Genomic DNA, 12,261 nt, shown 5'->3' with positions numbered 1-12,261 from the left:
CCCTTTCACAGGTGAGGCAAGCAAGGGACAGAAAGGCAGTTGGCTTGTAGGCTCGGTGCCCGAGAAGCCGGAAGTTCAATCCAGACTTGGCAGCAAAGAAAGACCCAGGACCAAAACCAAGACAACCTCTGTCCCTTGCTCTTGTCCTTCCCGATGGCAGGCTTGCCAGTGGTCCGTGTGTCCATCCCTGCACACATAGCTTCAAAGCTTAAATTCCTGCTTTCTTGGGCCACCTATAGCCTACCGTCTTCCAGGCCTCTGGGTTGGACTCTGAAATGTGTCGTGAAGTTTTCAGCCCTGTCTCTGCCCAAATGTGGGTTTTTAAACAGTCTCTTACTGCCTGCAGTCCTTGTGGGTGATCCTCATTGCAGGGGAACTTGGTGAACCCCTCTTGGGAGACAGACCTTTTTTTTTTTTTTTTTTTTGGTGTTTTTTTTTTGGTTGGTTTTTCGAGACAGGGTTTCTCTGTGGCTTTGGAGCCTGTCCTGGAACTAGCTCTGTAGACCAGGCTGGTCTCGAACTCACAGAGATCCGCCTGCCTCTGCCTCCCGAGTGCTGGGATTAAAGGCGTGCGCCACCATCGCCCGGTGGGAGACAGACCTTGAGCTGGGACTAGAGTGAGTAAGGTCTGGACCTCTCTTTCCTGGGAGTGCAGCCCAGTGGGAAGGGTCACAGAAGATGCAACTTCGTGGATGCCTTTCACCCCTCACTGCGGGTGCTGGGGAAATACAGGTGCATTGCAGGCCGAGTGAGAGTCCATTCACATGGCAGAGGGAGAAGCAAGATTCAGGTGGGAGGGAACATTATGGGGAGCTGGGCAGAGGTGTGAACTGGCAGGTGTGTTGGGGCCCTGCCAGGACCTGGCGTGGGTAGGACAAGAGACCAGGAGATCAGAAAGACAGTCTTGAGAATGAAGCAGGACCTGAATGAAGGCCTACTTTCCCAGTGTGGGGGTGTGCATTTTCTCTGTGAGTCCTTCAGTGTGAGGCCAGGACCTGCCTGATGTGATCAGGTTCAAGTCTCAAGAGTTCCTTTATAGTTGTGCCAAAGAAAACAAAACTGGATTAAGGGAGCAGAGGGCAGCTTTACTTTCTGTATGCCTGTAACCCCAGCATTTAGTAGGTACTCTGACACATAGTAGGTATTTGCCATTGGCTGATAGGATGGTTTCAGAAGCTCACTGCAGGAATCCAGTATACAGCCTTGCACCAAACTGGGGACAGGCAGAGGAGGGGCTACACAAGGAAGCAGAACTCAGGTCAACAAGTTTAGTAGAAAGAATTTAATATGGGGAACGGATTCCAAAGGTATTGGAAAAGCAGGAATAAAAAAGAACAAAGCACACTGCCTAGTTGACTCAGAATTTAACATCAGGAAGTTGCTGTCACCCTAGGACTGGAGGACAAGGTGGTGTCACCTGATCCCAGGAGCCAGAATCCTTGCAGTGAGCTGGGCCCCGTGCAGAGAGCTGCACTCCCCAGGAGGTATTCGTTTGGAAAGGAGAAACAGAATGCAGGAAGTGGAAGGCAGAGAAGGCGGTGGATGGGGCAGGAAAAGCTGGGCTCACCACAATCTAAGAAGGCTTCGGTTGCCTCCAGTTCCGAGCTTGGAAAATAGAAATGTAGAGGTGGTTCAGGCCCTGGCAAGAAGACCCGGGCATTATCCTTTCTCGTGTAGAGTCACTGGATGTGACCTCCAGAGAAGGACAGCGTGACCTTCTTAGCTAAGGCAGTTTCCAAAAGAGCTTCTGATATGCCCTTACAGCAACCAGGGAGGAAAATCCAGTCTCAAAGAGAAGGGTGGATGAGGGGGATCATCACCAGACAGACTGCTATAGCTGGACACCCTGAGCCAGGGAAGTATGTCTCCAGGTAACTCTCCTCTGCCTCCCACCTCAGCATGGTCTTCCAGAGGCTCCCACTGGGCAAGAGGAGCGACTCCCAGGGAATCGAGCAGGGTAGGAGAGCATACAGTTTAGCTGAGGTGTCAGTGGTGGTCAGTGGAGCTGTAAGTGTACACATTCGGTTAAAATACCCAGAACCGTACTGGCTTTACCATCCAGTAACAGACGCCCAGCTGGCAGCTCAGGAGAGAATCCGGTCAGGTAGAAAACCTCAGGGTCTAGAGAAACTTCCTAAACAGACCTGCTTCCAACAACCTGTGAAGAAGAGCCAGCTCCCTGCCTTCCTGGGAGCTGCCCTGCCCTTCTGTGCTTCCCTGCCCCTTGTGGCCGAAGTTAGTTCACAGCTCTCCTCTGCGCCGCTCTCATAATCCCCAGTCCAGCGCGCATTGCAGACGGAGGCCTCCCCAGGGGTTCCTTTTCTCCGTGAACTGTGGTCTCTTCCGAGACTCCGCTAGTACACAATAAGCACGAGGGCTTCACTTAGCCTTGGCAGGAGGCTCAGGAAACGTATAGACTTTGAAGGAGACACAGCAAGGAGGTTAAGAGTTCTTAGGCTTTCGTTTCTTCATCAAATGGGGCAAAATGTAACCCTTTTAAAGAGAGCCTTAAAGTGCGGCAATCTGTGCAAAGTGCTAAGCACAAGGACCCCGGACCCCTACCCCCAGGCCGCAACTGATGCCAATCAACATTACCGTTTCAATCTAAATCTTCTAATCCCCAGCGTCTAGCCCTTGGAGATGCTTAATTAGCGTCTATCGAATGGCTGGAGAATTAATAATGAAAAGGATTTATTCTTGGGCTTGACCTGGTTTTAGAAAATTAATTGTTCAGCATAAGTACAAGAAAGGACTTTGATAATAGGTATCAATGTTGAGTGAGGATCCAGGGACTCCAAACTGACCTGGTTTGCGAAAGAGGGGGGGAAAAACCCAACACACGCACACAAAACGTAACAACACAAAGTGTGATTGCAAGCTGTTTCCAGAACTAGCTTCAAGAGCACCCAACTCATGCTGCAAGAACGCACACACACGACCTTGTCCGGGTGCAGGTAGTATTTATTATCCCTGGCTGTGGATAGAATGTCCCCAATACCCTGGACCGCACCGGCATCCTAGACCCTAGGGCGTGTACGGAGGTGGGAGGGGACAGGAATCTGGCGGCTGCCACGTGGGCCCCTTCCGCCAGTTCCCCACATCCTTTGTTTCCCACCGGCCGGAGCTCAGGAAGCTCTTTCTGCGAGTCACCGCGAAGGGGCGGCCCAGGAGCCTGGAGAAGCTATTTCCGTGCTATCCGGGCGGGTGGCAGGCGCGGGAGGGGCGTGGAGGTGGAGGCTGAGCAGAAGGCCCAGTGTTTGCTTTTATTTCATCCAACAGAAGGTTCTATTTGTGGAAGCGAACAGACGCTGGGGATTAGAGCTGGGAGGAGGCAGGAAAAGGAAAAAAAAAAAAAGCCACATTCACTACCACGCACAGGTCTTCCCCGGAACTACCGCGTGGGGGGTGAATGACTGATAATGGAATTCATCACCTTTTCTCTCTCACCCCTTCCTCCGGCTGTAGCCGCGACTCGGTGGCGCCCACAGCTCCACCGGGAGCTCCCCAAGTATAAAGCCACGGGGAGGTCCCACCGGAGTAAAGGCGTGACCGCTGGGTTGCAGCCAGCTGCCGGTGCGGAGCCCCGAGGTGCGCGCGCCGGCCGGGAGCTCGCGATCCATTGTGTTGTGTGAATGATGCGCGCGCACCAATCAGCAGTCGTTTCGCCCCCGCCGCCCCGCCCCTCCCGCCCACTTCCCCGGGACCCTGACGTCACGGGAGCGTTTCCTCCGCCCCCTCCTTCGGCTACCAGCGCGGAGCCCGCGGGCTTGCGGTAGGGTGCGCGCCGCCTGCTGCCCAGCCTAGCCCGTGGGGCGTGTGCGCGCGCCCAAGACGTTCCCACCTGCGCCCAGGCGCGCTCTGTCGGGAGTATCCCCAGGCCTCTGGCCACCCCCACTGTCCCGGCTTCCAACTCCATTACCCCTCCCCCAAGTCTCCTCCCTCCTCTCCGGTGACTGTGAGCCGGGCGACGGGGCCGGAGTCGTCGCAGCCACCTCATTGCACAACCCGGCTTCCCAACTGTTTACACAGCCCGGCCTGTGAGTGTGTGTGTGTGTGTGTGTGAGTATACAGCGTGAGTCACCGGGAGGCGGAGGAGGTGGAGGAAAAGGAGAAGGAGTGCACTGGCCAGGATCAGTGCAGCGCACACACTCATATTCAGTCACTCTCTCTGAGCGCGTCTCGCTCGCTCACACGCCCGGAGCCCAGAAGCGCGCAGGATCCCGAGCGGCGCGGAAAAGTTATGCCGGCTTTTACTCAAGACTAATTGCTTTGGGAAGTGCGTTTGCTCTGGGAAGCCGCCGTGCCTGCGGAATCCTGTTCTCAAGGCTCAGCACCCGGGAACTCGGGCTGCCTCCACGTCCCGGACTATCCACAGTCTCGGCAACAATAGCGGCCCCCGCCGCCAGCGAGGCGCCCAGACCTGGTGCTTGCTGGGGTCTGGAGACCCCACGCAGCTTCCCACTCTTGGACGCGTGGCCAGCGTGGTCCTCGTGTGCAACGCCAGCTTACAGGAACGGCTCTCGTTTTGCTCCTCTTGGGGGCCGACCCAAGCTCCATCTGCAAACTCCATCCCGAGGGCTGGAAGAAGTCGCAGCGCGGATCCGGGGATTTACAAAGCCGGGGCCGCTCCGGCCAGGGCCGCGATGCGGGTCGGTCCCGTGCGCTTTGCACTCAGCGGCGCCTCGCAGCCCCGGGGTCCGGCTCTACTATTCCCCGCTGCCCGGGCTACCCCGGCCAAACGGCTGCTGGACGCGGACGACGCGGCGGCCGTGGCGGCCAAGTGTCCGCGCCTTTCTGAGTGCTCGAGCCCCCCAGACTACCTCAGTCCCCCGGGCTCGCCCTGCAGTCCGCAGCCTCCGCCCTCCGCGCAGGGGACCGGCGGCAGCTGTGCGAGCGCACCCGGGCCCAGCCGCATTGCCGACTACCTGCTGCTGCCCCTAGCTGAGCGCGAGCATGTGTCCCGGGCGCTGTGCATCCACACCGGCCGCGAGTTGCGCTGCAAGGTAAGCATCCTGGGGCGGGGGTTGCGGGCCTTGGTGGTCTACAGAAGTGCTTGGGTTCTTGCCCACCCGGATCACGCTCCGGCCAGCGCTTGGGTTTGGCAGAGCAGACACGGGCGTTGAGTCTGAGAAGGAGGGATTTTGGTCAGCTTTGTCTTTTTGGAGGTTGAGGGGTTTCCTGTGGAGTGTTAGGGTGAGGGTTCGGCGGTCTAGAGGAAGTGCAGGGTTCAATTCTTTTATCTCTGTTCTTTTCTTTGGCGCTCAGAGTTGCTAGCGCGTGGCGTTCCATTTAAGTCTGGAATTGCAGTGGATTCCAGGGCCATGCCATTGCCCTGCTCTCATCCCCCACCTCCTCCCCCTGTCTTGGAAGGACGCCCTGCAGTGGGTGCCTCCTTGGGGCTTGGAGCAATTGACAAGCTCTTTGCCGGAGGTTCATGGACACAGGCTGTGCTTAGACTGTGTGGGGCTTTTACCCAGGGAATTGTGGCTTGAACTCCCGCTGGGGCCAGAATACAGCCCACCCCAGGGAGCGGTGGGAGGGGGCCTTAAGCTTGGGAGGGGCTTCTGGCCTGCGTTGGAGTGCCGAAAAGCTCTCAAGGACTCTCTTTAGTTTGGGACCGGCAATTTTCATTGCAACATTAGGAGGAATACAACACGAGACGGGATGATCCTGCTCTCCTGGAGAGCTCTCCTCCTATCAAGCGTCCTGGGTAGCCGAGGACGGCTTGAGCAGTCTGCGCTTTGTGAGCCGGACACTCCGGCCCACCCAGAGCCCCACCGACTCCTTTCATTTCTCGGGAGTTAAAGCAGCTCCTGGGTTTTCAGTAACTCACCTGAACTCCCCCCTCCCCGCTTGCTGCTGCCACCTACTGTCCACCCGCGTGAAATCTCAGATAGATGGTTAAGCCCAGAGAAAGAAAGAAACTTGGTGGATGAGAACAGTTTCGAGAGAGAAACTTGCGGAGGGGTGGATGGGGCGGGAGGAGAGGACAGTAAAGGGACCCCCCCCCCAGTTGGTACCAGAGCAGCCACCTCAGAGGTGGGGTGGGTCTGGGTCATTGTGCAACCCCTTCCAGTTCCTCCGAGCAGATGATAGCTGGATCCAGATGGTGACAGCCCGTGTGTCACCATTTCCAGTTGCGTCTAGGATATGAGTAACCGGACTGAACAAAAGGTCCTTAAAGAGACCAGCCTGCAGCTTCTTAGAGGAGTTGCTACCCGTTCTGGGGGTGGGGCAAGTGGGGGGGGCGTGTAAACAAACATGAGAAAACGGCCTTTCAGAGGTGCCCCATCCCCTCCTGTGAGAAGGTAACTCCAGGCTGCTTCCACCTGAGTCACAGCCATAAGCAGGTTGCTTAAGGCTGCCGTGTCAGTCTCTCCCTCCCAGTCATCAGTTCCTTCTGACTAATGACAGCTCTGCATGTTTGCTGCCCCTGCTTCCCCTTGGAGGCTGCAAAGTCACCACATTCCTTGACTGTGCTGTGCTGAGCCTTCTGGGTTTGCCGGGGACACATGTGCGTTTAACTGCTGCTTTTCACCCTTAGGGGTGCTGGGGTCCATTCCCTTGACTGCTGACAGCCTTATCTGGTAGGAAGAGCCACATCAGGGAGCTGGCCTTGACTCCCAGGAACTGACAGTCCCCAAAAGACAAAAGGCTTTGGAAAAAGACATCAGGCTTTGGAAGATGCTAGCCCAGATCCCGAGGTGTGACTGGTTTTAAGATTATTATAGCCGGGCGATGGTGGCTCACGCCTTTAATCCCTGCACTCGGGAGGCAGAGGCAGGCGGATCTCTGTGAGTTCGAGACCAGCCTGGTCTACAGAGCTAGTTCCAGGACAGGCTCCAAAGCCACAGAGAAACCCTGTCTCGAAAAAACAAAAAACAAAACAAAACAAAAAAAAAATTATTGTAGCAGTGGAGCTGCATAAGAGGCAGAGAGAATGGAATATCCAAAGGTTGAGAACTTCAATCCAGCTTCATATAGGACTTGGGGGGCAGCTCCTGACTTTCCGGCCCCCCTAAACAGACTGCGTTCTCTCTGCAGGTGTTTCCAATTAAACACTACCAGGAGAAAATCAGGCCCTACATCCAGCTGCCATCGCACCAAAACATCACCGGCATCGTGGAGGTGGTCCTCGGGGAGAGCAAGGCCTATGTCTTCTTTGAGAAGGACTTTGGGGACATGCACTCCTACGTGCGGAGCCGGAAAAGGCTTCGGGAAGAGGAGGCTGCTCGACTCTTCAAGCAGATTGTTTCCGCCGTTGCCCACTGCCACCAGTCGGCCATCGTTCTGGGGGACCTGAAGCTTAGGAAATTTGTCTTCTCAACAGAGGAGAGGTGAGCAGCTGCCACAGCACCTCCTGTGGCCTTTTGGAACCAAAACAAAACAAAAAACAACAAAACCCAAAGATACAGGTCATACAGTTAGGTGTGAGCCAGCCAGACTCAAGGGTTTGGGTCTTCCTGGTTTAGCATTAAGTTCTGCTTCTGGAAATTCGTGGTCAGGCTTGGTTTATCGTCTGCTCTGTTGGTGGATGGAGTGTAGTGAAGCCTAGAGACACCCCGGTGTTTTTGCGGATACTGCCTGTTGACCAAATGCCCTTCCTACTTCTGTCCCAGGCGCAGGCTTATTTCCCTTTGTCAGAAAGGTCAGCCTTCTGGGGGGAAAAAAATACTCCAAGAGGTGGTCAAGTCCTTGCTTCCAGCAAGTGGCTCTTGTGTGCCTAGAAGGCATTACAGAACAAGTTAGGCTCTTGTGTTTGCAGGATTCCAGCCGTCCCTACCACACTGTGTTCCTGCTCTATTTCAGCCGCCCCCCCCCATACCCCGTAATAGTTTGTTCTCATTCTCTGGTGAGTTTTTAGTAATCACATCAGCTCCATCTTCAGAAAATAACCACATTGAATAATAAATGGAAGTTGGCTAGCATGCCCTGCTAAATATAGTTCTTGGCTTACCTCATCAAGGACAAGATGTGCCTGATAAGGGACTGGGGAGACATTGAGATTTGAAGTGGAGGTTTCACCAAGAGAATTTCGGGACCTATGTGAGACAGACTGTATGCTCCATTCTGTAGACATACTACATCTGTGGTCGGAAGATGGGAACTGTAGAATTGTCCTGTGGCAGTGAGTTACTTTGTTGAATATAGTTAGTTACACAGGACTTAACCCTACCTGTTCACTTTTACCTTTAGCTCCAGGGCCCCCTAAAAAGCCCAGGCTGAAGTCCTCCAAGCATGCATTTGTATCTGACATCGCACTAACTATTGAAACATCCTGATTAGCAAAGAGAAGCGAACTGTTTGCTGTGAAGAAGTGTCCAGTTCCTGGAATGTGCTTCTTTGATAATAGTGATGCCCCCTTTTTTTTTTTTTTTTTTTTTTTTGAAACATGTGCTGCACACCTCCTCACTGGCTTTTGAAATCTGCATTGCACAGGCCAGTGTCATGGGCATAGGGTTTGGTAACCCGAGGGTTAAGCAACGGCAGGCTGACGCTATTCATGTAACCAGCACAGGTGCAGGGTTTTAGTACTACAGGAGCCAATCAGGGGCAGACAGTGTGGGTTGAGTCATATTTTCCGTTTACAGAACCAATGGGTATTTTACATAACAGGGAGGTCATGCTGAGGACACACCGAAGTTAGCACATGTATGCTACACTCCAGGGAACAGGAAGGCTGGAAAAGAAAAAAAAAAAAGAAACCACCAGACCTTTGAGAGGAAAAGGAATTGACCAAACGCTTGTGTGTAACTTCACAACAAGTGAATTACTGAAAGAGGCCTCTTTCTCCGAGAAGCAGGCACCGGATATTAGAAGTGTCCCACGTGTGGCTGTGGGGGACCTAGGAGATGTGGGTGGCTGGTTCTATATGCGGAGGCACCTGCAGCTTCCTAAGCGGTCCTTTGGCCAGAGGTCTTCTAAACTACAGTTTCTTTCCGTTTTAGTCTTGGTTTCTGTGCTTTCCTTCACATCCTCCAATGTCTTCTTTAACAGAGACTCTCGTATAGGATAAAGTGTACATTGATCTGCAGCCCTGGGGTGTTTCAGGGGCCCCATACTCCTCAGATCCGTCAGCCTCTTGTGTTTCTTCCCATAATTTCTTCTGTCTTGGCTAAGTGTTCTTTACAGGGAAACAGCCCCCAAAACGCAACCAAGCTTTTCCTCGCCTCTTCCCCACTATAATTATTGCAGATAGGACTCAGGTGAACAAAATTTTCTTAGTGTGGGCAGTAGTGTCACCAGCCTGGGCAGTCAGTGTCACGGTGAGAAACTAGTGACCTGTAGGATACATAGGCCCTACCTAAGGAAGGAGGCTACAGACACTTGTTCTTCCCTGACAGCTTTTGTAGAACATGCCAGTCTTCCCCTGAAACCAGCTCTCCATTCTGCAATGTGAACTTTGTCAGTTGTGTAACCCTATTAGGCTATCTCTTACAAGCTCTAGCATCATGAATATTATTTGCGACTTTGCATCATACCCCTCCGCCCCGGGCGCTCTCAATACTTTGCAAATATTTATTGCAGTTTGTATTGGTTTGTGAAATCGCTAGTCTTGGATGCTTGCAGGCCAACGCTTACTAGATGAAGGGGTAAATGACATTCCTGCGGCCTTGGCTGTTAGTGCCTCTGGGCACTGTTATTGGGAAGGCCTTGTTTTCCCGTGGCTGCTGATCTGAAAATAATCACTTCGTTTCCGTCTCCCACAGAACCCAGCTTAGACTGGAAAGTCTGGAAGATACACACATAATCAAGGGGGAAGACGATGCGCTCTCAGACAAACATGGCTGCCCAGCCTATGTGAGCCCCGAGATCCTCAACACTACTGGGACCTACTCTGGAAAGGCGGCCGATGTTTGGAGCCTTGGGGTGATGCTCTATACACTTTTGGTTGGACGATACCCCTTTCATGACTCAGACCCGAGTGCCCTTTTCTCCAAAATCCGCCGTGGACAGTTCTGCATTCCCGAGCATGTTTCCCCGAAAGCCAGGTGCCTCATCCGCAGCCTCCTGAGACGAGAACCTTCTGAGAGACTCACAGCTCCCGAGATCTTACTCCATCCCTGGTTCGAGTATGTCTTGGAACCAGGGTATATTGACTCAGAAATAGGAACTTCAGACCAGATCGTTCCCGAGTACCAGGAGGACAGTGACATTAGTTCCTTCTTCTGCTAACCCCTTCCCCCCCAAAAAACCTCAGAAACCTCATAATTCTCACACATGGCATTTCCATTTCTAATGACGGGCAGGCCTTCTTACATGGTGCCAGCCAGATTTGGGGACGGAGCACAATTGTCCCCTTGGGGCTCAGTGTGGTGCTGCCTCTCTGGGCCGAGTGACTTCATTTGAGCAGAACTCACTCAGATTAGCTGCTCTGCAGAGGTGTCCTCTTCTCAATGACCCGTCACGCCTGTCCCAGCCTCGGATACGAGGGAGTCCGATGTTTGGAAGCTAATGAAAGCCATCCCACATGATCAGGGGTGATGAACTTGAACATTTGAATGGGAAAGGAAGCACATCACACAGTGGCATTTTAACAAGGTGGCTGATCGGTCGGGGCGACAAACCTGCCACCTTTGAAGGTTCTACTTGCTGCTGCAGTTTCTCTGACCAGAAGTTTTTCTGTTTTCTTTTTACCCTCGCCCTTGCTGTACACTCTCCTCTGACTTCTCCAATGTTGGAACAGACTGAGAAGCTCCGGAGCCTGCCTGAATCCAGACTCTCCCCCCTCCCCGCCCCCCCAGCGTTTGCCAAGACCGCCTATGCAATAATATTGCGCCCCTCCCCCCACCCACCTTGGAACCTGTCCTGGGCAGCCATGAAAGCACTCACCAGCTAAGTATGGGAAAATATTGGGAGATTCAAACCCCTGGCTGTTTCAGAACCCTCGGAGCTCAGTTAGACAGCAATGTTTTTTTAAAAAATTAATTTGATCCCTTGGTATCTGTTAGCTCTTGAGATACTCGTTAAACACAGCATTCAGCTTTATGCCTCACCCCAAGACCGTCTCGGGGTGGAACGTTTTGTGTCTGAGGACAGGGGTGAGGAGATTCCCATCCTGTTGTCTGGAGCATGTGTGAACCATCTTTGGGCTTCAAAGAAAGAGAATTTGAGACAGTCTTTGGAAGCTTGTCAGACTAATATTCAGAATGAAACTGGACACTGCTGTCCCATGAGTATGCTGGGTCTCTGGCATCCAGGGTCTTCAGTTTGCCATGGGCTCTTTGGACCTCGTGTGTTGTGTGGCTTGTGACTCCATCCTGATGCTGTCTATGGCGTGACAGAGTGAACCTCGAAGACGTAGCAGGCAAGGACTTCAACGTTCTTCCGATGCAAATTCTGGCTTCTAACTGCCTACCGGAAATCCCCTGCTTCGGCTTCCACAGGTGGGAACCGAACCTCGGCCTGAATGCTTCTGGAGATGGACACTTAACTCCCTGCAAGAAACCAAACTTCTCCGGGGAAGCTGCTGGAAGTCGCATTAAAAAACAAAGCAAAAAAAAAAAAAAATACAGATGAAATAGCAGTCACTGTCTGGGACAGTGCTGACACCAGGCGGTTAAACGGGTAACAGAATTACTGTATTTCGAGAAATGGCCCAGAAGCAGGCAGGCGTCTTCAAGGGCTATACCTAGGCAGACTACTAACATTGTGAGAATGCCGTGTATACCTCACGTACCGTGTACTTTATATTTGTATATACATTTTACCTTTTATACATATGTCCAGTTGTTGTCGTTCAGCTCCAAGGCTTGTCTTGTCGTTTTGTGTCTGTCTGAGGAACCTGTGTGTCCAGAGCCACGTGAAATGTGAATGCCTGCCTGTTCAATATGACCTTGACAGGATTGGTGCGACTCGGGAGGAGCAGGGACAGGCCTCGGTTGGGGTTGCCCAGCTCTTGTATCTGTGATCCCTGGCTGAGGACTCGGGCCTGGCCCGGGCATTCGCCTGGTGGACAGCTGGGAACACCAGGTGTCCTGTGAGCATGTGGGAAGGTGATAGTGGCACACTGTTGCTGACTTGTAGAGAACTTTTAATAAATCTGGTTTCGTAAAGAACTGTGGTGAGTCTGCTTCGTAGGCCCTCTGACTCCTGTAGCTGTTCCGGGGCAACAAAGACAGGGCGGTTGACTTCAGGGGCTTAGTGTCTCACAGAAGACAGGAGAGTGGTTTGGGTTTTTTTGTTGTTGTTGTTTTTGGGTTTTTTTTTTTTTTTTTTTGACAGTAGTCCTTGTTGACAGGTAATTTGCTGTGCGGACTG

General features: G+C 52.9%; 1 protein-coding gene across 1 annotated transcript; it reads left to right on the top strand.

Moving 5' to 3' along the window:
• The first annotated feature begins 3,710 nt into the window (after positions 1–3,710).
• Trib1 (tribbles pseudokinase 1) lies at positions 3,711–11,490 on the top strand. The gene is made up of 3 exons (XM_005354561.2): positions 3,711–5,003; positions 7,045–7,337; positions 9,711–11,490. Exons 1-3 carry the CDS (start codon positions 4,644–4,646, stop codon positions 10,174–10,176), a joined length of 1,119 nt encoding a protein of 372 aa, XP_005354618.1. The 5' UTR covers positions 3,711–4,643; the 3' UTR covers positions 10,177–11,490.
• The last annotated feature ends 771 nt before the right edge of the window (positions 11,491–12,261 follow it).

This window comes from Microtus ochrogaster, chromosome 15 (genome assembly GCF_000317375.1).
Source record: "Microtus ochrogaster isolate Prairie Vole_2 chromosome 15, MicOch1.0, whole genome shotgun sequence".
Taxonomy (NCBI): Eukaryota; Metazoa; Chordata; class Mammalia; order Rodentia; family Cricetidae; genus Microtus; species Microtus ochrogaster.
The sequence above is the reverse complement of the archived record's forward strand: the minus strand, read 5'-3'. Positions and strand labels throughout refer to the sequence as shown.

Bases quoted from the DNA above. Each gene is read 5' to 3' on its own strand.
- Trib1 (XM_005354561.2), top strand. From the start codon at position 4,644: ATGCGGGTCGGTCCCGTGCGCTTTGCACTCAGCGGCGCCTCGCAGCCC. The intron at 5,004-7,044 runs GTAAGCATCCTG...TTCTCTCTGCAG, and splicing joins GCCGCGAGTTGCGCTGCAAG to GTGTTTCCAATTAAACACTA. The intron at 7,338-9,710 runs GTGAGCAGCTGC...CGTCTCCCACAG, and splicing joins GTCTTCTCAACAGAGGAGAG to AACCCAGCTTAGACTGGAAA.